Here is a 24,632-nt window from a genome sequence, read left to right as displayed (position 1 = left end):
GAGGGGTCTGTGACAGGTAGGATCAGGATTTCCCCCCAGGCTCTCCACATGTCCTTCAGGGGTGCATCCAGAGAGCAGAGCCGCCTGGAAAGGGCAGTGGAGTTCCAAGTTGCCTTCGTTTCCCTGGGCTCCGAGAGACCATGGTGTGTGCCTGCAGCCTTCCCGGGGATGCAGAGGCACGTCTGCATGGGCACAGGTTCCTCTCAGGCAAGAGCCCACGTGGTCTGCACTGGTGCCCTGGGGAGCACAGATGTGTGCAGACAGAGGCAACACCTGTTTCTAATTTCAGGCCCAGCTGGCCCTCATATTCATTCTCTCTCTCTCCATCTCCATCTCTCTTTTTCTCCCTCTACCTCGTCAAGGGCTTTGTGATAAGGGCTCAGGATGGTATGTGTGTATGGTACACATGCTTATGTGTGGGTGCTCAAGCACCTGCGCCTGCTCCATGTACCTTCCAGCCCACCGAGTGGCTGTGAGACCCCAGTCCTTTGGGGGATCCCCAGGCCCACTCTGCCCCTCCCACACTGTGCTCTGTCAAATGTAGAAATGTCCAACTCCCTGTTCCTGCCTGTAAGGACCACACAGGAGGCTGCTGGCTTTGGCAGGCTTTACTCCTCAACTTCCTGCAGCTGTTACCAGCTTTGTCTGGGCCCTGAGGACAACCAGGTGCGTGAGGCCCTGCTCCAACAAACAGGCCCCATGGCCATGTTCTCTTCCCTGGCCCCTCCGAACCTGCCTCCTCACACACCCTGCTCCAGGGACTGAGAGGCAGCAGGGGCCCACAGCTCTGCTCAGGCTCCAGGTGCCAATGATTCCAGATGCTCACCTGCCTGAGCCCCATCCCAGCCTTACCCAAATGACCCACATCACTCCACTGGCAAGTTGCTAGCGTGTGCCTGGACCAGGGACCCATGAGGAAGCAGCCCTCGCCTTCCTGGGTGAGTACTCCTACATCCCTGCCCAGGACTAAGAGAGGGTTTGACTCCTTTAGTCCCTGTCCCTCCCCTCCTGACCATGGGTCTCCCAGACCTGGGGAAATTCTCCAGCAGGCACGACGCAGAGCCCAGAAGGATTCCAGACACAAAACTGGGCCAGCCTGCTGGGGGCTCTGTGTCCTTAGTTAGGGACACTCCTTCAGCCACTGGGTTTCACCTGCGGTCACAGACAAGGCCTCCTGCCTCCAGCTGTCCAGACAGGTTTTTAGGCGTGGCAGTGGACAGGACTGGGTTTCAGATATACATTCTGCCCACCCCCACGGCTCCCAGGAAGCCCAGAAAGCAGGTTCCAGGGGGCTGGTCTTGGGACGGTTACCAAGGAGGCATATAGAAGGTCACAAAGACCCTGATGACCATAAGCTGAGCAGGTGTGGGCCCAAGAGGTACCTGTGCCCTTGCCTGGGGTGCCTGGTGGGATCACCTGCCCACCCCGCTCCCTTGCCATGGAAGAGGCTCAAGTCTAGGGGTACTTGTCCCCTGCAACCCTTCACCAGAGCAGCTGAGGCAGCGCCTCTTCTCAGGCTTCCTTTTGCCTTGCTGTGGACTCCGGCCGCATGGCCTCCAGGGCAGCACAGCTGAGACAGTGAGGGCTCTTCCTATGAGGGGGCGCTGGCATTGGGGGGAGGGCTGGAAGCCAGGCAGGAATGGGGTTAGCTACAGTCAGTGAGAGGGTCAGTGCTGACAGCTGGTGAGCAGGCCACTGCTAGGAGCACAGGGGGTGGAGTTTGGGAGAGAGTTCTCCAACCATAGGCCCAGGGCTCTCCCCTTCTTTATAGCTTCTGTCCCACTGCAAATCTCTGCAGAACTGGCTTCTGTCGCTCCCCAGCAGCGCTCCAAGGCTGCAGCCAAGGATGCACAGTCGGCCTGGGAGTTGAAGGTAGAATTCTCCCCACCTCCCAACAGTGGTTCTACTGGGGCTTCATCCTTGAGGTCCCCCAAGGTTGGGCCTGACCCTTCCCAACTACAGGGAATGGTTACAGGCCTCAAGAATGGGCAAGCAAGTGGGGGCGGGAGCCTGGGCATGGCCACCCCGACTTCAGTGTCTGGCTCCCAGCAGCGGCAGTAGCCATGGGGGCAGGTGCTTGGCCTCCTCTAAGACACCTGGGCAGCCGGGTTCGGGGGTGTGGAGGCCAGGTCTGTCTGCTCAGGATTGGCAGTCACCTTCGGGGCCTCTGCCTGCAGATGAGGACATTTGGTTAGGGCTCTGGCCAACACCCTCCAAGTGGAGCAGCACCTGGTGGAGGAGCAGGCCTGTAGCTCACCTCCTCATACTTGGTCATCCAGTAGAAATTGGCTTCTCCATCCACATACAGCAGCAGCAGGTCACAGATGAAGGTGATCTGGGAGACGCAGGATAGACCTATGTCTGGGCCCCAGCCTACCCTCCTGCCTCCTCCCCAACCCTCACCCCGAGACTCAACAGCAGACAGAGGGGGCTCATGTGCATGCAGGCTGGGCTGGGCGCACCCTGTCTGCAGCCAGAGGGAGCCCGCATTGGCCACGCTCACCATGCCCAGCCAAGCTGCTCCGGTGCCCAAAGTGATGGCGGTGGGGATGAGCCCAAACTTCCCTGCCTGAGAGATACCTGGGCTGAGCCTCTCTGTTTATGGTTGTCGCCTCCTCCCACCCCCACCCTGCCCACCCCACCTGGCCCCTCCTACCCGTCCAGCAACTAGGATGTCGAAGCGAATCCCATAGAGCTTAAGCAGGCTCCGGGCCTCCACACCTGAGGCTTCCCACCAGTGAGAGGCTGTCCTGCAGGCAAGAGAAAGTCTGGTGGCCTGTTCCGCCCACTCCCAGGCCTCCTTCTGCTTGTCTGTTGACTCCATCAACCCCCAGCCCCAGCCCAGACCCCTGGGCTCAGCTCTGTGTCCTTGCTGAGGGCACATGGGAAAAGCAAACCAGCATCTGCCTCGCAGAAGCTTCCCACTTCCTGAGGGGACGAGGGCAGAAGAGTCTCTGAATGGACACCAACAGCAGGGGGTAGAAGGATGTGGGGTTAGGCCAGGGTTGTGAGGGTCTGGAGTGGGGAACTCACATTCCTGCAGGAACCGGGCAGGCTTCCTGCAGGGTAGTTTCAGTGGGTTCCGGAAGGATTCCAGGCTGAGAAAGTAGGACCAGTGAGAGCCCAGAAGTGGAGGAGCAGGGTGTGGGCAGGGAGCCAAGGGCTGGGGAGGCAGTGAGGCCAGGCCCAGCAGTGAGTCGGGAGCACCATGTCCAGGCCTGGTGGCTGTGTGCGCGTGTGTGCATGAGCAACAGTGAGGAGATGACCTGAGGTGGCAGAATCATTCTGGGCAGGGAAGGGGAGGTCTGCTTGACTCAAGGCATGACAGTAAATGCCATGCAAGATTCTTGAGTGCATCCTGGGCTGGAAAATAAAAAGATTTAGGAGCATCATTGCCACAGTTGGGGAAATTGAAATATGAGATTTAGTCTGCCAATGTCACATTTCTCGAGTGTGATAGTAGGACAGTGGTCCCATGGGGAGGTCCTCAGGCTCAGCAGTGTGGAGAGGGGCGAGTATCTGGATGCCTGCCACTTACTTTTAAATGTTTGCACTTGAAATCTATCTAAATACATCTGGCTCAGTCTAGAGATGTGGGGAGATGCAAGGGTGGCAAAATGGTAAAAAAAAAAAAAAAAACCCGCCACCACCAAAACCCTGGTGAACCCAGATAAAGAGTATATGGGTACTCATGGTACTAATCTTTGAACTTTTCTGTAGATTTAAAAAATAAAACCTTAAGGGAAAAGTAAAAAAGAGCTCTCTCTGCTGTGGCAGGGAGATGCTAGAGGCAGGATGGGGTGGAGGAGAGGCTGGAAGTGAGGGGTCCCAGCAATAACACGGTGTGTGGGGGCATATCGGGTAAAGGGGGGAGAGCTCAGGAAAGAGGCTGGACAGAATCTGTGCTGGGGGACCTGGAGCTGAGAATCCTCCCTTCTGCTCCTGGGACCCCCTCTTACATAGAGCAGAGCATCCAGGGGGCTGGGCTAGGGTCTGTCCTGGCCTCCACAGGAGGACAGGTGGAGGTGGACCTGGCCAAGGAGCAGCATGCGGGCACTGGGGGTTGTGGGGGTGGCACCTGAAGTTGTAGCTCCTCTCCTGCAGCTGGAAGGAGTAGTCGGGTCGGCAGTCAGAGCCCCTGATGTCCAGGTCGCAGTCCCAGAGGACACGGATGCCTATAGCACCGCCCTGCACACAGCACACCACTGTTCCATGGGCTCCTGGGCTCAGACCCTCCCCGAGTCCTCCCAGAACCCTCCACACACCCACCAGCAATGCCAGGTCCTCAAAGTCCCCTCCAGCAGCAGCCACGAGGTCCCCAATGCGGAACACCGGGCAGTAGGGGCTGGAGAGGGGATCATATCGGCAGTGCTTGAAATAGGTGTTGTCCCAGGTCTCCAAGGCATTGGACCTGAGAGGGACCAGGGGAGGAAAGGTCAGGACAGGCTGGTGATAAGGAGGGCCTGGGGCCTGTGAAGACCCACCCATGCTTACTTGGAGAAGTTGAACTTGCTGAAAGTGACAGTGTTTTTGATGAACAGTGTGAAGTTCTCTGCCTGGACCAGCAGGGGCTGCCTGTGGGCAGGGGGAGTCAGGGGCAGGCTCTGCTGGTCCTGGGGCCCTGCCTTGGGAGTTGGGGGAGACTTACACAGGCACAGTGCCGCTCTCCACAGGGCACCAGCCCTGGATCTCGCAGGTCCTGTGGGTCTCGTTGAACACCACACACTGGCCTGTTTTTATGCCTTGAAAACACAAGACAATCTCTGGGCCTGAAGTGGGGCTGGATGGACAAGGGGCTATTGACAAAAAGGAGAGACGCAGAGGCACCACCAGGCCCACATTCAGGAGCCACCCAGGGTCCCAACCTGCCCCCGAACCTCACTTCCAGTCATAGCACTGGAAGGCAGGGCCCACTGTTACCATGGCTGTGTGTCCCCGTCTCCCCTTCGGGACAGTCTTCATGGGCCCAGCAGCTGGCCAGTGGGACGGACGGGTGCTGAGATGGGTGAGAGCACAGTTGTCAATGGCCCAGTGGGTGACCAGCGCTGCTGTCCACAGGGACATGTCCCTCCCACCTTAGCCCCCTAGGGATCCCTGAGTTTGGGGGCACATGGAAAAGCTGGAGGGCGAAAATAAGTGGAGGTGGTTAGAGCAGGGAGTACAAGCAGCCCCTGACCAGATGGGGTGCAGGTGCTGTGCTGTAGGGCATGGTAAGACTTTTCCTCCTAGAGGTTCTCTCCCTGGTGGGGACAGAAGTGATTCATCCAGGCCCAGCTCCTCTGATCCTAATTCACTTTTATTTTTAAGATTTTATTTATTTATTTTTAGAGAGAGGGGAAAAGAGGTAGAGAGAGGGAGAGAAATATCCATGTGAGCGAGGAACATCCATCAGTTGCCTCTCATATGTACCCTGACCCTAACCCTAACCCTAACCCTGACCTGGGGACTGAACACAGAGTTCTGGGGATTAGCCAGGGGGGAAGGTGGTGAGCTTTCTTGGGGTCCCAGACCCTTGAGCATCAGGCACTTGCACAGACATGGCTCCGCCTGGAGCAGAGGACAGACACCACTGTCCAGGGAGCCCAGCTCAGAGGCAGTGGGAGGAACAGGGAAGGGCTCAGGGACTCTGAAAAGCCAAATGAGACCATGGGACCTTGTGGGTGGTGGGACTGTGATGAGTAGGCTGGAGACAGTGTGGGGCCACCTGTTCTGCCCAGTGTCTTGACCTGAGTACTGAGTCTGCCCCTCTTCTCCACACTGGCTGGGCCACCATATCCCCCAGCTGGACCCCCTGGTGACCACCACAGGGCCCTGCTTCTGCCCTCATCTGCCTCCACCAGCAACCGGCATGGCCCATGTACAGAAGATGGAGTACCCTTCCCCTGAGCCCATCCGTGGCTGCCTGCTGCTCCTGTGACCAAATTCAGCTCCTTAGTGGGGCTCACAGGGCCCCTGAGATCTCGGGTCACCGCCTTCCCACCCCAGTCCAAGTCTAGGCTCCAGACCCACTCAGCGGTAACTGACTCTGGAGCTGGCTCACCTCCCATACATAGCTCAGGCTCCTTGCCCACACAGCCTCCTCTGCCTGCACATATTTAAGACCCTACTTGAGCCTCCAGTCCTACAGGAAACTTTCTCTGAGGCCCCAGGCTGGCAGAAGCACCTCTCTGGGTCTTCCGGCTGCAGCCTCTGCCCCTATCGTGGGACCATCCCTTTGGCTGGGCTGCCTGGGCAGGAGTTCCTTGAAGTACAGGGAACAGGGTTTTGTAAGACCAGCACTGGCCTGGGGGAGGCTCGGCAGGTGTTTGCTGCAGGAACACAGTGCACGTGCTAGGAGGGGCCAGACGATCAGGGCCCCTGAGAGGAGTTGGCAGGAACTCTGGCTACTCTCAGACAGCTGAGTTTTCAGATCAAATGAATGATTTCCCAGCCCCAGCAGTCTCTTGGGAAGGGCCAAAAGTCAGGACATGGGCAAAGAGGAATCAGGTGGAGTCAGAAAACATAGAACCATGGCCCCAGCAAAACTCAGAATAGCTGACAAACTGAGTGTGAAACAGATGTCTTCTGAGCATTAGAGGGGGAAGGATAAGCATAAGCTTTGTGCACATGAGTCCCTTCTTTTGAGAACAGGGCCAACCAGGGACATGTGGCACCCTCCACAACTGTGGCAGGACCAACCACCAGGGTTCAGGGGACAGGTGATCACACAGTCCAGCATTTAATCCAGCCCAGCAAGCAATTAAATGTCGGACTCAATTAAAGAAAGGTGTCACCAGGGAGGTAGGTTCCGGGGCTATGTCCTGGTCTCAACTGTTCAAATGAAATTACAGCTGGGAAACTGTACACCTAAAAATGGTTAAGATGATAAATCTTACATTTTGTGTATTTTATTGCAATAAAAAAATTGGGGAAAAACCCCAATTTGGGGGGGGAGAACAGCGAGTGTGCTCTGTGACACACCCAGATCCCAGGGGCGTGCCTGTAACTGCGGGACGACCTAAAACTGGTTCTGCTTCTAACAAGACCCAGAGCCAAAGTTTCCACCTTGGAACACCATGTACAATCTAACCCTTGTGAACCTTCAACTGCCCCCCCACTACCATGGGACCAAAGGACCAGGACAGGACCAGAACCTGAACACAGGGGAACTTTCAGGAGTAAAGGGTCTGCTGTCCAGGAAGAACCGGAGCTGAGGCCTCTTATAATCCCCTGTCCACACCAACCCTGGATTAAGGGTGACAGATCTGAGCCTTACCTATCTCTTTGCTGGCCAAACTCGCAAATAAAACTCTTTCTTTTCCCAAGAGCTGGTACCATAGAATTTGCCCCAATGTGCATTGGGGAGTGAGCCCTTGCTTGGTAAGGTGACAGTTTTGGTACCAGTGTGGGCTTCTGCATATGCACATTGGGCTGTGAGCTCTTGCTTGGTCACAGGTCTAGGTGAGGGAAAAGGTAAGATTTCAGGGGGAGAATCTGCATTTCTGCTTGAGAAATGAACAGAGGGTGGGGCTCTTGCTCGGTCACAGTCACAGCAAAAAGTACCCAGAGATCATAAGTACACCTGAACTCGTATGCAGGGGTGTGCCATGTTTGCCATCCAAAACGAAAACTGCCTGGGGACACATCAATAGAGGCTGGGCATGGAGAAGGGGAGGGGACCTCCCAGCCTGGCTCTTGCTATGAGACCCCTGGGCATTGTGCCCAGTTCTGGGGGTCACACTGTCACCCTGACAGCCTTGAGAGTGCCGAGGGGCAGAACCAGAATTGGGAGGGACCTGGATACCCCACAGGGAATGACAGTGGAAGGCTCTGGAAGCCTCCCTCTCAGAGGTCAGAGTCCTGTCACCCACAGGCTGGGAGGCCTTGGGTAAGCAACTCAACTCACTGAGCCTCAGTCTTCTCATCTTAAATGGGAATTGCAGCAATTCCCACCGGGCAGGGTGCTCATGAAGACTGAATGAACGATTCACATAAAGGCTGTGTCCCAGTGCCTGGGACACAGTAGCACATAATGAGCCATTTGTCACCCTGGGAAGGAGAAAGGAGGACACGGCTGGTGACCCAAGGCTGCAAGGCTCCTGGGCATCCTTACCTCTGGGCACCTGCCCTGAACCTGTTGTGGTGTCACAAGGAAGTTGGTCACCAAGAAGAACACATTTTCTCCCTGGAAGACAAGGGTCGGGGTTTGCGCCTGCAAGGCTCCCTCCACGGGAGAGGACGGCAGCTGGCAGCTCTGTGTGGGAGGGAAGGAGCCCTGGCCTCATCGAGTCATCACCCCGGGCCCCAGGACAATACCTCCATGGGGCAAATGCAAGGAGAGGTGATGGGGGGCTGGCTGAGTTTCTGGCCATTTCTGAGCCTGTGTCTGCCTCTCTGAGACAAGTTTATTTCTCATATCCACTTTCACTCACTCAGAATTTTCTAAGAGCGTTTCTAGGCACTAAAGATCCAGCACTGAGTTAGGCTGAGCACCCTCCCAGGCTGGTGGGAAGGTGGATCCCTCCTTGCACGCATGGCCAAGAGCCAGGGGAGCAGGTGGTGAGTTCTGCCTGGGCAAAAAGGTGGCCAGGAACAGGAAGGGTGGCTGGCACCCATGTGCTGAGCACGAGAGCTCTGTGAATTTGGGGCAATGTACACCCAGGAAGGGGAGGCAAGGGCTGGGCAGAGGGCAGAGGTGTATGGCAGTGGCCAGGACCTAGAGGGACTTGGTGGCCACCATCATGGACAGGAAACCTTCCGAGGGTGAAAGCAAGGGCTGGCAGGCTCGGATGACGTCACATGTGAAAGCTCCGCCTGGCTGCTGCATGGGTGCACCTGGGGACTCACTAGAAGACCACAGCCTCAGCCAGGCAGGGCAAGTGCCACAGTGGAAACTGTTAGGAGATGGATAGGATGGGGGAGGGACAGGAAGATGTCCACCTGAGTCCAGCTCTGGCACTGATGGATGAACACAGGACACATTGGGAAAGGGAAGAGATTTTTCTTTGGACACGGTGGGTGTGCTTGGGGCCAGTGCTCACCAGGTCACAATTTGGGCACCAGCAGGACAGAGGAGAAACAGGCCGTGGACAATCTGGGTAGAAGGAGAAGCGGCCCGAAGTGTAGTGTGGGAGGGCAGAGGAGGAGGGTCTGACAGCAGCACCCTGGGGCAGGGAGGTGAGCATGCAGGAAGTTCCAGGCCCTGGACCTCCAGTCCTCTCCCACTTCACCCTCAAGCTCAAGCTCAGTGTCAAGTTTCTAAACATTCCATTATTTTTCAGATGCAACCTTTGTAAATGTAGCTCTCCTGGCCTGGCCTCCTGACCCCTCCTCTCACTCACCTGGGCACTTCTTACACATTCCCGATATCCCTGTCCGGGTGCCATTCCTCTGTGAGGCTCTTCCTAAGCCCAGCCCTGTGACGGTGCCAGCACCCTCCTCTGGCATCGCATGCCTCTCTTGCACACACTCGCTGCAATGGTGGTGTCAGAGGCATCAGCGCCTAGCAGCTGACACACCCACCTGTGCCGGCTTCACGAAGTCAGCCACATCCCACAGCCGATTCCCCAGCTCCTTGATCTGGGTCACAGAAACCCCTTTGAGTTTGGTGATAATGGAAATCTGGGGGTCCACGTCCTGTACCTGGTAGCCTTTGTTGGCGAGGAGGGCCCACCTGGGGAGGAGGTGATGGGCAGTACAGTGTGTCCCTGGCACACTGTGAGAAGTGGCAGAGCTAGGCCCTGCTTGCTCAGTCTCTCTTCCTCACTCACTATAGGTTACCAGTACACCACTCAGGTCCCCTGCCCCCTCTTCACCCTCGTGTCCCCACCCCCCAACCCGGAATACCCTGAACAGGCCACAAGCACAGGCCATCATTGGAGAGTCAGTGCCCACGTGGATGTCTCCTAGTAGGCAGCCATGGGCTTGGAAATGCCCACTACCTCCTTCACAAGCCAACACCCTCCCTCTTCCCCAGCCAGAACTGGTGGTCTCTGTCAGGGGCCTTAGGTTCCAGCTCTCCCTGGTGTCAGAGACCACTTCCTGCACTGCCCCAGGCAGGGGTGGAGCCCTTCCTGCTCTGTGCCCAGAGCCCAACAAGGGGCTAGGGGCAAGGCCAAGAAGAGGCACACAGGAAGACACAGACACACAGCTTGCTCTTGTGCCCACAGGCCCCTACATGGACAGAGACCCTTCCTTCCCCCTACCCACTACCCTGTCGCAACCTGCCCTGCCTCCACTACCACTAGCCCGGCCCCTAAAGAGTCAAACCTTCAACCCTCAGCCCAGCAGGACCGGTCACAGTCCCTCCGGCCAGTGTGGCCAAAAGCTGTTCTCTTACCCTACCACGTAGACCACGACCCCAAGCTGCAGCAGCCTCTGCAGGACGCCCACCCGCCAGTTCCTGGTCATCACATACTTCTCAGTCTTGTAATCCAGAAGCCCCCAGCCAGTCAAGGCCCCTAGGGAGCCCATGCTCCCAGCTCCTGCTGGCTGCTGGGGCACATGAGTCAGCACAGCAGCTGCAGTCACAGCTGAACAGGAGATAAAGCAGGAGCCCAAGAAGGACCAGGCTAACAGCTATTAAAGGGACAGAATCTATTTGGGACAGAATCCAGCCTCCACCCCCCATCCCCCACCCCCCCGCCCTGGGCTCAGTCCCATCCCCCAGCTGCCCCGGACCTTTCACTGTCTCCAGTCTTTCTCTGGGGGACCCTGGGCCCACAGAGAGAAGCCCCTTCCCGCTGTCCTCTGGCCTCACTTCCTTGGGTGACGAGGGGGTGACAGGTGTTATAGGTGCTGTGAGAGGACGGCCTGGGGGCTGCAGGAGTCCCCAGGAAGGGTCAAGGAAATCTTCAGAAAGAAGCGACCTCTGAACTCAAACGTGAAAATTCTGAAGTTCAACCAAGTTGGGGAGGAATGGATATTCCTGGTGAAGGAAGCTGCATACAGACGCTAGAGCATGAGTGAGAACTGAGACCCACAGAGAGCCTGACTCTGTCCCCAGAGGAGGGTGGCCAGGCTCCACAAGATGCCCCAAGCCCTCCCGTGTGATGCCCTCACATAGCTAGCTGTCCCTACCGCAGAAGCTCAGGGAGTAAAAGCCTGGAGTCAGGCATCTTCCCCAGTTCGTGGGAAGGTGGGCGATGCTCGAACTGTGTGAGACATTAGGGAGAACAAGCGCCTGCAAAGCGCCCAACATTGCGCCTGCCGGGGGCTCGTGTTCTTGTCTGCCTAACTGGGATCCTACTCAAGGTCAAGCAGACCAGCGGCCGTTTCTGCGGCAACCATCAACACCAAGTTGTTAAGGCTACCGCGTCTCTTTTTGCAGCAGCGGGCGCCTGTTCGCTGCACACCACACGCGATTGGTGGAAGAAGCCGGAGGCTCCGCCCAAATTCCCTGGCTGGGTTCAGGGGCGGTGGAACGCAGTCCCAGCCTTGGAGCCCGCAATCGCAGAATGAGTGTAACCACGACGGGTGCCTGCGGGAAGTCAGAGGAGAATGAAGAGCAGGAGAAAGAGGCAGTGGCAGCTGCCGCTGGGAGTCTTACAGGGGCCCTGGAGGCCGAGGAGGGTTCGGACACAGACTCAGACTTCTACCTGGAGACTGAAGGTGCCCCCGGGCAGGGGTTGCCAGGCCGGTCTCCGGCAGTGGTAGAGGGGACAGGCTAGGGCTGAGTGGACAGAGGCCTCTGTCCCCTCCGTGGGACACCTTCAGCGCAGCGGTGGCAGCTCTAGCCCTTGTCCCTCCCTGCAATGCTCCTGGGAGCATCAGACGTTCCACCATTGACATACTTCTAGAGTGATGTTAAAATGCTGGGTAGTGACAGAAGACAGGGAGCCCTTGGAAGGTGGCTGGCTGTGCCTGAATAGAGACCCACATTCTTCTCCCTGTCTCCTACCAGGCACCTATGGACTTGGAGAACTGGTCACAGACACGCTCTATCTGAGGTCATGCCAGGCCTACGGCGCCGTGCCCGCCTCCTGCTTTCTGCACCAAGGGAGAGCCCCAGAGCTGAACCTGCGGTACCGTGGTCTGGGGCCCCAGGTACCCCTGGAGGAACCCTGGGGCCGGGCTGGGAGGGAGAGGAACTGGGAGGAGGCAGCCATGGGTGTGGCCTTCCTCCTGAGTCCATCTTGCACACTCCCAGGCCTTGCTCTGTGCCAGGCCTATCCCACTCCCACATCTGGGTGACAGGTGGGATCGGGGCTATGACAGAGCTCAGTAAAGGGCTGGGGAGCCTGCAGGGGGCATCTAACATGCTACAGGGCCAGGAGAGGCTCCAGGAGGTGACAGCTGGGAGGATCCTAGAATGAGAAGCAGGTGACCCCTAGTCATGTAGGGAAAGGAGGGCCTTCCACCCAGAAGGCACCAAGCAGGCTTGGCTCTGGAAATGTGAGCCAGAGTAGTAGCTATCTGTGTCTGGGCCTTCGGCCCTGGGAATCACCAGGCCCTTCAGGACCCTCTCTGTTGCAGGGGGCCCAGGCTCTGGCTTCTGCACTAACCTCTAATCCTTATATCAAGCGTCTGGACCTTCGGGACAACGGGCTCTGTGGGGCTGGTGCGGCTGCCCTGGCATGTGCCCTGAGAAAAAGCAGCAGCATCTGTGGTAGGTGCTGAACCTAGGGCAGGTGGGCAGACGTGGGTCCTCTCTTTCCTAAGGGGTATACCCCCTCATACACACAGCCAGACCTTCTCACCTGGGGCTGGCTGGGGTTGCTGGAGTGTGACCTCATCCCAAGGGTGGAGTTAGGCCCTCTGTGGTGCATCCGACGCTGGATGCCACTCCTATCCTGACCAACCCACCCCACCCACTCACCTCCTCCCCTGGCCAGCCTACTCTTCACATGGTGGTCTCCGAATGACTGAATGCAAGTTGGAGGGTCCTTTGACACACAGGTGGGGGCTGGGCAGAGTGAGAGGAGGGAGGGCTGGGTGGATTTTTGGTGGGGCTGGATCCAAATGCCACCTCTGCCACCAAAGAGTGGAGTAATCCTGGGCAGGAACCAAACCTTGCTGGGTCTCAGTTGCCAATCTGGGAAATGGCCCAACAATACCACTTAGCCCTTGAGGATGTGATGAGTGAGCATCGGTGAAACTGCGTGTGGCCCACATAAGTGCCCTGAGCATGGCCACCTAGACTGTTGTTGCCAGTCCCGGAAATGTAGCAGTGAGGGCTTCTGTGGGTGGGCTGCCAGTCACCAACAATCGACAGGGTGGCTGCACCTCCACCACGAGCATTCTCCACAGCAACAGGAAGTAGGTGGTTTTAGCCCCTTGGCAAAAAAGTAACTGGATACACGGGGTGGGGATGGGCATCAGGGGAGCTGCCTGGGGCCTGAGGAAACCCCGCTGATAGGTGTCAGAATCACCATGTGCCCCAGGATGGTTTGGCTACAAAGCCCTTCTGCTGCCTCTGGCCTGGAGGTTTGGGGGGTAAAGAAGGGTGGAGGAGGATGGTGCCTGGCTTTGAATCCCACTGACTGAGGACTGGTGCTGACCCCCAGATGTGGACCTGTCAGAGAATCAGCTGGGAGCGGTGGGAGCCCAGGTCGTCTGTGCCGCCCTCATGGCAAACCCAGCCATACGGAAGGTCCAGCTGTCAGGGAACAGCCTGGAGGAGCAGGCAGCCCAGTACTTTGCTGAACTCCTGCTGGCCCACACAGGCCTGAAGTCCCTTGACCTGAGCTATAACCAGCTAAATGACCAAGCAGGTAGTATCTGGCCAGGGCCACCATGGGGTGCTTGAGCATGAGCTTCCTGGGGAGAGGTGGGTGGGGTTGGCAGGACCAATCTGAGCATCCATGCTCTGGCTGCTGCTCCCCAGGTCCCACTTCGACCTGCCCCTTTCCCACTCTTTCCACAGAGAGCCTCTTAATCCACTCCATGAATACCTCCATGCCTCCTGCTACTTCTGTTGGGAGCTGATTTGGCCACTAAGAATCTAGCCATGAACAAAACAAAGCCCCTGGCCTTAAGGAACACATATTAACAACATAATTTTCCATAATTCTTGATGCTTAAAAAAAAAACAGGGCATGATTCTAGAGAAGAATTGGGACCACTCACTAGAGGGGTGGCCAGGGTGGCCTCTGGACAGAGATGACATTTAAACTGAGATAGGCAGGGTGGGCAGGAATCAGCCATGGCAAGATCAGATGGAGAGCATTTCAAGCAGAAGGACAGAGAGCATGCAGGCCTATCTCCCAGACTGACAGATAACAGAGTGACTGGGCTAGTGAGTCAGGGGAGAGTGGCGAGGCCTTGGGGTGGAGAAGCAACAGGGGGCTGTAGAGCTACAAATCCTGGTGAAAGGCAGGCAGATTTATTCTAAGTGCTGTGGAAGACAGCAGTGGGATTCCTTGGTCTTACTACTCTCTCTCATGCCCAGGGCCTTTGCATGGGCTATCTGCTTTGCCTGCTCTCAACCACCCAATCAATGATAAAAATCACCTGGGACCCTGGGTTAGGAATACAGATCCCTGGACACCAGCTGAACCAGACTCTTGGGTGGTGGTGGTGGGACGGACGGGGTTATCCATGCATCTGAATTGTACCAGATGCCCAAGGAGATTTGTCTGATCCAGAAAGTCTGGAAATCGCTGCTCTGTCTCAAGCTGCTTAGAGTGAATGTTGTGGCACCATCCCTGGCCCGTGAGAATCAGCCCTAGAATTTAACTGCCAGAGAGCCAGTTTGCCTTCTAAGATAATTATCATGAGAAGTCAGTGAAATTAAAAGAGAAACTCATTTCAGACTTTCAACAAACTAAGTATAGGCGTCCCTCTGGGCCTACACCATCAGAGGGCAAGTGCCAGAGAGGCAGCCAGGATGGAGGGGGCTGGAAGCTAAGGCCCTGCGAAGGCTGCACAAATTATAGAGCTGGGGGTCCTCAGCCTGGAAAAGAACAGACATAGAGGGCCATTTTATTTCCCCAAGTGAGGATCCGTGGGTGGGCCTGACTCCCCCGAGGGGTGAAGGAGCTTGGGTCTCAGTCTCCCCACCTGACCCACCGTAACAGCAGCACCTACTTCATAGGTTGTCTGCAGGGGTCACAAAGACCGAGCATTAAAATTACGAGAGGTTAATTCACGCATGCATGTACAAGAAACTTCTTATACCCCAGCTGTTTAGCAAAGTAGGGCTTCCCTACAAAGTGAGGGACCACCACCATCTCCTCCCGGCCCTGGAAGTGTCTGAGGAAGAGGAAAGTACCGTAGCTGAGAACTTGTGGGAGTCAGACCCTGTGCAGGGCTCAGTCTGGAATCCTGTTCTCAGGGCAGCAGCACAGGGCTGCCTGACAGCTTTGCGGGAGCTCTCCAAGGTGCTAAAAGTGTCTGCTGGCCAGTGTTCTGGCTGCGCGCTGTGCTCAGTAAGTTCATCTGGTTTTCCTCTGTGCATTTCTTCAGACCAGCCTTGCTAGACCTATGCTAGGTGCTGGGACCAGGGGACCAGGCTGAGGGGGGGAGACACACCAGGCGGAGAGAGGTCTAATGGCCAGAGCCTGGAAGGATGAAAGGAGTGGACATGAGGCCCAAGGTAGCCCAGCTGAGCTGAGCAGGAAAGAGCCCAGATTAGACGGACGAGCCGTTAGCCAGGTGAAGAGGGGCATCAACAGTTCCACACAGGGCAACAGCCAGGAGGTGTGTTGGTGCTGGCACTTTGGACCTGGAAGAGGTCAGAATGGTAGAGTGATGACAGTGAAGAGCGGGGTGTGTGGGTGGCTGGGGCTTCTGCTCACTTTACATACTAAATATCTCTTAGCGTCTCTCACCCCACATGCCTCCCCTCACCATTTCCTTTCTCTACCACAACTGCCTCCTCTCCACAACAGCTGTGTCTGTCTCGTCACCTCCTGCCTAGACTGTGGCATAAGCCTTTCAACTAGTTCCCTAGCCTCTTATCTCTGCCCCCACCCACCCCAGTCCATCCCCTATACCCTCTGAGGAATCCAGCCTGCCACTTCTTTTTAAAAAAGATTTTACTTATTTTGAGAGAGAGGGGAAAGGAGGGACAAAGAGAGGGATAGAAACACAAATGTGAGGGAGAAACATGGATCGGTTGCCTCTTCTACATGCCCCAACCAGGGACTGAACCTGCAACCCGAGCATGTGCCCTGACAAAGAATGGAACTGGAGAACCCTCACTTTGCGGAACAATGCCCAACCAACTGAGCCAGACTTTTCACTTATTAAAGACCTCCCTGCTTCCTTGCCAATAATAGGGCAGTGCCCAAGACCCTTGGCCTGGCATTTAAGCCCTCTCACCGTCTCTCAGTGGCCCAACACTCCTCATTTCACAGGCTGCCCCTGCCCCTGCCCCCAGAGCCAGGCTGGCAGTATTCCTCCCAGTGCCCCATGCCCCCCGTGCCTCTGCACATTTGTCTTTCCTCGTCTGCTCTTTGCGTACAGGCATGCGTGGTGAGTCCCTTAGTCTTCAAGCTTATCTCCTCTGTCCCCACTTTCCTGACCATTCCCTCAATAGGGTTACCTCCACTCTGCTCCCATATCTCCAGTTTGTAGTTGTAATAGCTCACATCCCATTCATTTGTACTTATATCTCCCCCACTAAACATGAAATCCTTGGAAGCAGGGAAAGCCCACGGTGGGTTCAACTGTGACCCTCATGCCCAGCAGAGACCCTGTCACACCGTGGACATCAGAATTATTCTTTGAAAGAATGAACAGAGTGAATACGAATGTCTGTCTTGGTGTTTCGGAAGGGGAGATGCTTGGACCAGCCTTGGCAGAAAATACAGGACTCACAGAGCTTAACATAAGCTGGAATCATCTTCGAGGCCCAGGAGCTGTCTCTTTTGCCAGAGGACTGGGGGTATGAGGTTTGCAACCCCCATCCCACCCCACAGCCAGCCCCTCCAGCCTGCCCCTTGAAGCCAAGTCTCCCAAGGGCTAGCTCCCCATCGCTGCAGCTCTTCAGAAATGAGCCTTGGATCTTTTAAGCAGAGCTTAAGAAATATTTCATTAGGTGTCCTTAATTTTCTCAGCCCCATTTAATGACTTCAATACACTGTGCCCAATCTCAAGTCACTTACTGAGGGCTCTCCAGCTGAAGGTGGCACACCTTCCCCAGATATCACAGACACTCTGCTGGTAGGGGACAGTGCACAGACTGGTGACACATGCTCACTATGGGGCACGCACAAGTGCTTCCTTGAGAGACACCCTTGCGCCCTTGGATCCCAGCGCGCACCTGCTCCCACAGTTGTGGTTTGTGGGCCTCAACAATGGGTGGCTGCAGCCCCTGAAAAGGTGGCACCAAACACCTGCAATGTCCCCTGTGTCAGGTATCTTTTTCAGGTTCTCCTCAGGGGATGGCAGCCACTGCCTTGCCCTCCAACAGAGGCTGAGCTGGGGCCCTGGTCACAAGGTGTCAGGCCTGTCTTCCCAGCATACCCACAAGCTCCCGCCCTTCTCCCCATCACAGCCCCCTGGGCAGGTTTCACCCAACTCAGGGCCCCTGAGCTGCTCTGTGCTTTGGGGTACTTTTCCTTGAGAGGCCCCCAAGCAGCCGTGGGGTCTGCTTACTATGTCTCTGGGGCCTGCTGCCACAGGCAGACCCCTCAATCTCAGGGGAGTTCATACCCACACCCACCCTCTGTGCTGTGCTTCCAGTTGTTCAGCTCTACTGGTCACCATCATCCAAGCCATGAGACTCTGCCCTGACACCTCTGTCCTGCTCAGTCCCTGCTCTTTGCACCCTAGGTGCCCTGGGCTTAAAGGCTGTGGCCCTTTCCCTACTGTCACTTGTGGTCCCATGGCTTTGCTCTTTTGTATCCTAGGCAAACATCTTCCTGAGAGTCCTGGACATCTCGTACAATGGCTTTGGAGATCCTGGAGCCTCTGCAGTGGGGGAGGCACTTAAGACCAACAATGTGTTGGAGGAGCTCAACATGAGGTGAGGAGCACGGGGTGTCCCCCACGTCACAGTGCGTGGGCCTGAGGCCACATCAGGGACAAGGGGCTCCATGATCTTGTTACTGTTCGCCACTTTCATTCCCGAACTGGCCAGTCTGTGCTGGGGCTTGGACCACAGCCCGGGAGAACCCAGCTCTGTCCTCTCACTCGAGGTCATTTATATGCTGGGCTCATAATTCCTACCATACAGGCAGGAGCTAGCAATTACAAACGTATGTAAAAGCCTCTTCATCAGAGCCTGGTGTGGGCTGGGTGCTCTGTGAGTTTTCCTCCCTGTCAGAAGAGAAGCTGACTCCCACAAGTGGGCACATGTGCATGCTCTGCTCTGCACGTGGCTGCTGGGAGGCCTGCAGTGTGTTAGCTGCTCTTCCACACCCAGGCAAACTTAGCCCTCGGCAGGTAACCAGAGCAGGGGCCACAGATTCAGAGGGATGGAGAGAGGCAGAGGCCCGACAGGTCCTGCTTGGACTGCCATGGCTGAGCCCCTCCCAGGGGCTGCAGAGTAAGCAGGGCCTGCCTGCTATAGTTCTGCCCGTCTTTCCATCCCATAGCAGGAGCCAAGGCCAGGGGATTCCATGAAAAATGCTGAAATTTGAGAAGTCAGAGAGAAATAGGACTGGCTTCAGAGACAAAGTGGCCAAGTACTATGCTGAGGCCTAGAATTTGGGTCCAGCATGAGGAGGAGGAGAAGGTGTGGGAAGGGAGCTGGGTGGTTTTCCAAAACAGATGTTATCATGGTGATAGGTGCCAGGGGTCAGCTGGAGCAGATCATCTGCTGAGCTCTGAGGGCTGGGGGCAACAGCTGGGGTGGAGGGACATCTCCAGGCATCTCAGCCGGGTGATCTCCCTGAACATTGGGAGCCTCCAATGAAGGAGGGTCACCATCCAGCTTCTACACACTGACCTGCCCAGGATCCCTGGGGCATGTGCAGAGACTGGAATTGAAGCCCTACCTAGGGGATGCACCAGCAGTGCCAGCTGGGACGCTGGGATGATCTGGCTCTGCACAGCAACTCAGAAGGTAGCACAATGCACATGTCTTTCTGTTGCAGCAACAACCATATCTCCATGGTGGGAGCCCTGAGCCTGGGCCTGGGCCTCCGGGTCAACCAGACACTGAGGATTCTTGTCGTGAGTGCTAGACTGATGGGGGAGTCCTCAGCAGACCTGCGTGAGCCTGTCCATACAGATCCCTCCCCTGCCAACTGCCATCACCCCAGTGGCAACAGGAAACACAGGCCTCCTGGATTCCTCTCGTAACACTTCTTCCCCTTGTCCCTCGCTCACCCCTTTCTGGTCTGGCCCACTCCAGTGCTGACGCACTGCTTCAGACTCCTCCCTGCTCCATCCTCCCCTCTCAGTGGCATCGCCACGTCTCCCAGCTGTCCCTTCTCCTTCTGAGCCCACCAGAGTGCTGCTCTGCTGCTGCTGATTGAGCACCCTTGCTTCCCCTTCATCTTCTCCCATGCTCTTCCTCTAGCCTTGCTAGAACCCAGGATCAGCCCGAGTGTACTGCTGGTCACTTCTCAGACCTGCCTGAGGCCCTGTGCACATGGCAGGGGTTTCCCTCCTCCAGGGTGGCCAGTGCGGAGGGAGCAGCTGAGCAGAAGACAGAGAATTGAGGGTGCAATGAGGGTAGAGAAGCTCCCTGAGAACCACTGTGCCAACAGCATGTGCTCAGAGGACAGTGCCACAAGTTCCAAGGGGGACATCCAGCCCTGCCTGACCCTCACCTGGCAGAAGAACCCCATGCAGCACTCCGGTCCCGAGCCTGAGGCTCACTCCTCTCCCACCATCCACCCCCACCCCACCCGCCCACTTCCTGCACTAGAGGCCAGACCTCTTTCTTCAGCTCTGGCTCCAAATTTCCACCTGCTGGATGGTCCCTCAGATGTCCCATAAGCACATGGGATTCTGAGAGTCTGACCTGAATGTATCATCTCCCTCTAAAGGCTGCCTCTTGGTATGTGTGGATATAGAGGGAGGGCTCCTTCTCACCCAGTCAGAAGCTGGGGCCCAGTGCTTATCCCTCCCTCTCTTTCCCACATCTTCCCTCCTTCATGGCACCTGCTGCAGAGCGCTGGGGCTGCCTGCTCCGCCTCACTTTCCCTCAAGTTTTTTGACCAGCTAGTTTCTCACCTCTGGCTCTTCCTTCCCACTTGCTATCAGTTGATCTTTCTAAACCTGAAATATGCCTCTGTCCCTCCCTGCTTAAAACCCATCAGAGGCTCCCCACTGGATAAACTCAAGTTTAGTATTGTGCCACTGGCAGCATGTCTTCAGGATCTGGGCTCTGCTCACCTGCCTTTCCCTCCTGCCTTGAAAGTCATCTCTCACCCAAGCTCCTTGGAATTCTCCAGACATGGTGCAATTTCTCATCTCTCTTTGCTCCTGCTGCTTTTATTCCTGAAATATCCTGCTCTATCCACCTCACCTGTAAAGCTCAGCTCAGGTGTTTGATCACCCACCCAACCTGCCTCCCAGGTAGAGTTGGTTCACATTCACACTCTCTCATTGCACTTATCACACTTTGTGATGTTTCTTTACCCTCTTCTCCTCCAGTTGGTGAGCTCTTTAAGAGTAGGGGTGTATCTGGGTGTCTGTATCTTTGGCATGTCAGTGTCTACTTCCTCTCTCCCTCGGCCCTGCAGCCTCACTCAGGGCATTCTGCCTGATGGAGACATCTGTGAGCTGAGATGAGGAGGCCCATCACCAGAGATGAGGAGTCCCTAATCTCCCCTTCATGTTGCTCTCCCGGCCTCCCTGGGACCAGTTTGTCTCAGCTTCGTGTGCGTGTGTGTTTCGTAGGTATCCAGGAACCCTATGCGAAGTGAAGGCTGCTTGGGTGTCCTCAAGTCTGTCCAGGGTAATCCAGTGTCTGCCCTGGAACTGCTGGATTTCTCTGTAAGAACTTTTCATAAACCTCACCTGTGAACCTCCCCACAGCCCTGAGGTGCATTTAGAGGAAGAACGCGGGGCTTAGAGAAATAGAGCCCTGAGCATGTACATGGCACAGCTGAGTCTGAGTTCCACCCCAGGCCACTCTGGCTCCACTCCCACTCCTGACTGGGGGTACCACCGTGGTCTCCCCTTGGAGCCCTGCCTGGGCTCTTCATTGGCTGGGAGAGAATAAGTGATGCAGGGGGACAATGCGCACTGCTCGCTGATACCTGGATTGGCAGATTCAGCACTTGCAAGGTGCCCCCTTGGCCACCCAGCCTCTGCCTGCAAGTGAATCACGGTGCTGGAAGATGCACTTGTGTGGCTGTGAGGGAAACCAGGACCTCTCTTCATTCAATTTTGCCTCTTAAATGTAAAAACAAACGTCACCCTTTTCTAAGACGGTTAACATTAAGGAGAGAATCCCCAAATATGAATTATTCACAGAAAGCCTAGTTGTAAATCACTTACTCTGATTTATTTCAAACCAGACTCGAGCCAAAGCCTTTCCAGAGACATATGTTTACAGTTCCAGTCCTTCAGGCAACTGGACAACTGGTTTCAATTATTCTTTCCTTCTATCTTCCTGACCTCTACGGCTCCAAAGCCAAGCCATGACCATGTTCCCTCTGCTCTGAGAATCCCTCTTACAACTGGATTCTGTCACTCTAAAAAAATGGAATGATACATGAAACTGTCCTGACAAAACACATACATGCTTATTTGATACTATGTATGGTTATTATCAGAAGCTGTTAGTAGAACGGACATACCACAGGATTGGGAATCAGACGGGCCTGGAACCAAGGGCTGAGCCCATTATATGAGATCTTGGACTCTGTATTAGAGATCAACACTAATCCAGATGCAGTCTTCCATTTTCCTTTTCCTTAACTGTTACCATTGGCCTAATCTGACTCAGATTTTACCCTTGGCTTTAAAGGAAATATTTCTGAATCCTTATAGTTCTCATAAAACTCTTCCGAGAACTCAGTCTCATTTTTATGTGCAGTGGGGCTAACGCTTCCCACCCAGGGCCACTGTGAAGGCAGGGTGAGATGACAGACCCCATGGAAAGGGCCCGCGCAGAGAAGACTCAGCTGGTGCTCGTTCTCCTCTCCCCAGCTCCTTTGTTTCCCCCCCCCTTTTTTTTTAATTGAGAACATTTATGCTGAAAAGTGCACACAGATTAGGGGCAGAGCTCAGTGAATTTTCACGAGCAGGACATACATGAGCAGCCCCCAGCTCAGGAAATAGAGCAGGCCCCTAGAAGCCTCCCTGGAGCAGCTTCTGTTCTTAGTTTTATAGTTTAATGACATTGTCACCCATAGGAGAGAGGCTGTCCTAAGGAGCTTCTTCAAGAACTTGGGTGTATAAGTAAAAAGGTCAAGTTCTCAGAAAATGTTCATTGGTTTCTCCTCAGGATATCCAGGTGAACCAAGAGTTTGACGACCTCGCTAGCTCAGTGAAGGCAGTTCTTCCAGGGCTTTGCATAAAGACGGGTGCCGGCAGAGTACAGTACAGAAAAGAGTTGCTGGCAGTCTTCGGACCAGCATCTGCCCCTAAATGATAGTGGAGCGTGACCTCACGATGCCTTCTTACCCCCTGAGTTTACACTGAGTGCCCAGGTAAACCAGGTGGTGAGTCCTGTGGAACTGACCTTCACAATGACTCAGACACCTGTCCCCTCCTCTCCATCCCTGACCACTGAACTAAGCCGGGCCTTGCTTTGCACTCACTCCTTCATGTAACACCAAGTTGTGCTAGGTGCTGCATACTGAGCTGGGCATGGGGCCAAAGATGCCCAAGTTCCTGCTCTGATGACTAGTTCAGGAGACAAGTAAAATATAAGGTGGTGTGCCACTGGCATTCCCACACTCAGCTGGCCGTGATGCAAACTGTCACAACTTTTTTGGAAGGCAGCTAACCGTATGGCACCGAGAGCCTCACAACTGCCTGTGTCCTTTGATCCTACGATCGGACTAATCTGCTCTTCGGAAACAACGCTGTTGATAATGATGGAAATTGGGAATAATTTAAGTGGCAAATAAGAGGGGATCGGTTACTAAGATTTGGAATTCTGCAAACACTGAGAACCAAGTGTTCAAAGCACAGTGAGCAATTTGGGAAATGACACACAATGTTAGGTGAGAAAATCAGTATAAAAAAACCACATGGTTTGGCAATTCTGCCAAAGGTTAAACATGGAGTTACCCTATGACCCGGTGAATCCACTCCTAGAGAAATAAAAACATAGGTCCACACGAAAACTTGTATACAAGTGTTCATAGCAGCATTATTAATAATATCCACAAAGTGCGAATCCTCACCAACTGGTGAATGGGTAAACAAAACGTGGTATACCCATATGATGGTATATTATTTGGCAATAAGAAGGAGTGAAATTTGGAGTAATAAAAATGTTCTAAAATTGATTATGGTGAGAGTCGCACAATTATATGAACATACTAAAAGTAATTGAATTGTATACATTAAATATGTGAATTGTTTGATATGTGAATTGTATCTGAATAAAGGTGTTAAAATAAAAAAGCAATGAAGTACTGGTACTTGTTGCAACTTGAACAATTTGTGAAAGCACTATGTATGCAAAGTAAAAGAAGTCATTCACAAAAGACCACATATTGTATGGTTCAGGTTATGCAAAATGTTTAGAAGGAACAGACCTACAGGGATAGAAAGTAGAAGTTGCCTAGGGCTGGGGAAATAGGATGGATTGGGAGTTGACAGGTAGAGGGAATGGATTTCACTTTGGGGATGATCAAAATGTTCTAAAATTGATTGTGGGCATGGCTGCATAACTCTTAATATATAAAAACGATTTAATTGTGTACCACTTTAAATGGGTGAACTGTATGGCATATGAACTATATCTCAAGAAAGCTGTTACAAACAAAAATCATATTGTTTGATCCAAATTGTGTTTAAAAAAAAGGAAAAGAACCCCCCCCCCAAATGACCCTGTTTGTGAGTTTATGGATTTTAATTTTATTCATATTTTCCTGCATTTCCACATTGTCTACTCTAAGTATGTGTTACTTTCATGATCAGAAAAATAAATAGTACTCAAAAACGCAACATGGTACGATGCAGTAGTGCGCATGGCGCGGTTGGAGCCCCGAGTAACGAGGGTGCTACAGACTGAATTGTGCCCCCAATTCTCTCCAGAGCCTTAACTCCTAATGTGCCCGCATTTGGAGACAGGAAGTAATTAAAGTTAAATGAAGTCATGTGGGCGAGGCTGTGATCCAATAGGATTAGCGTCCTTAGAAGAAGAGGCCCCAGAAACCTTCTCTCCCCACCCTCTCATGTGAAGACACAGCAGGACGCTGCAAGTCAGAAAGTGAGCACTCACCGGAAACCAACCCTCCCCCCTCCCGGACCTCGGCTCTGGGATTTCGAGCCTCCAGAACTGCGAGAAAGTAATTTCTGTTTCTTAAGTCACTCTTTCTGTGGTATTTGGTTAGGGCAGCCCAAGCTGAGTAGCTCAGAAAGATTCACTTTGGTGGGGAGAATAGGCAGGGAGGGTTTCTCCTGGTTTCCTCAGATCTCTGATGAACCCCCCTTCTGTGATGAACCCCCCCATTCCTCTCCCTCCTGCCTATTACCAATACCATCTTTCCAAGGGCAGGCCTGACGGCACTGTTCAGAGGCTCCCCAAGTCCTGCAGGAAAGGTCCAACTCCTCTATCTGGCATGTGCCATGTCAGGGGGCGGGTCCCCACTCTCTTCTACGCAGAAGGTAAGGGTCTGGCTGTAACG

At 54.6% G+C, this 24,632-nt stretch overlaps 2 protein-coding genes across 4 annotated transcripts; one reads left to right on the top strand and one right to left on the bottom strand.

The window, feature by feature from the left end:
- Positions 1-593: 593 nt before the first annotated feature.
- P2RX6 (purinergic receptor P2X 6) lies at positions 594-10,503 on the bottom strand. The gene is given in 13 exon segments (XM_045192658.3): positions 594-2,116; positions 2,118-2,171; positions 2,258-2,335; positions 2,504-2,569; positions 2,657-2,750; positions 4,079-4,188; positions 4,270-4,411; positions 4,495-4,575; positions 4,649-4,796; positions 4,921-4,996; positions 8,093-8,164; positions 9,502-9,652; positions 10,319-10,503. Coding segments are annotated over 13 exon segments (1,344 nt in total). The 5' UTR covers positions 10,453-10,503; the 3' UTR covers positions 594-1,978.
- Positions 10,504-11,397: 894 nt separating this feature from the next.
- On the top strand, positions 11,398-23,902 carry LRRC74B (leucine rich repeat containing 74B). Of its 3 annotated transcripts, none has more exons than XM_045192682.2 (9): positions 11,398-11,589; positions 11,882-12,024; positions 12,463-12,586; positions 13,485-13,691; positions 16,698-16,807; positions 17,775-17,890; positions 18,963-19,041; positions 20,719-20,814; positions 22,274-23,902. In XM_045192682.2, exons 1-9 carry the CDS (start codon positions 11,436-11,438, stop codon positions 22,418-22,420), a joined length of 1,176 nt encoding a protein of 391 aa, XP_045048617.1. In that variant the 5' UTR covers positions 11,398-11,435; the 3' UTR covers positions 22,421-23,902. The 3 variants fall into 3 exon arrangements, with proteins under 3 accessions (XP_045048617.1, XP_045048618.1, XP_045048616.1); XM_045192683.3 differs by having other exon boundaries at positions 12,502-12,586; positions 22,274-23,901; XM_045192681.2 differs by having other exon boundaries at positions 12,454-12,586; positions 22,274-23,901.
- The last annotated feature ends 730 nt before the right edge of the window (positions 23,903-24,632 follow it).

Source organism: Desmodus rotundus, chromosome 7 (genome assembly GCF_022682495.2).
Source record: "Desmodus rotundus isolate HL8 chromosome 7, HLdesRot8A.1, whole genome shotgun sequence".
Classification (NCBI taxonomy): Eukaryota; Metazoa; Chordata; class Mammalia; order Chiroptera; family Phyllostomidae; genus Desmodus; species Desmodus rotundus.
Note: the sequence above shows the minus strand (reverse complement) of the source record. Positions and strands in the feature narration are given on the sequence as shown.

Bases quoted from the DNA above. Each gene is read 5' to 3' on its own strand.
- LRRC74B (XM_045192681.2), top strand. From the start codon at position 11,436: ATGAGTGTAACCACGACGGGTGCCTGCGGGAAGTCAGAGGAGAATGAA. The intron at 11,590-11,881 runs GTGCCCCCGGGC...GTCTCCTACCAG, and splicing joins CTTCTACCTGGAGACTGAAG to GCACCTATGGACTTGGAGAA. The intron at 19,042-20,718 runs GTGAGTGCTAGA...TGTGTTTCGTAG, and splicing joins AGACACTGAGGATTCTTGTC to GTATCCAGGAACCCTATGCG.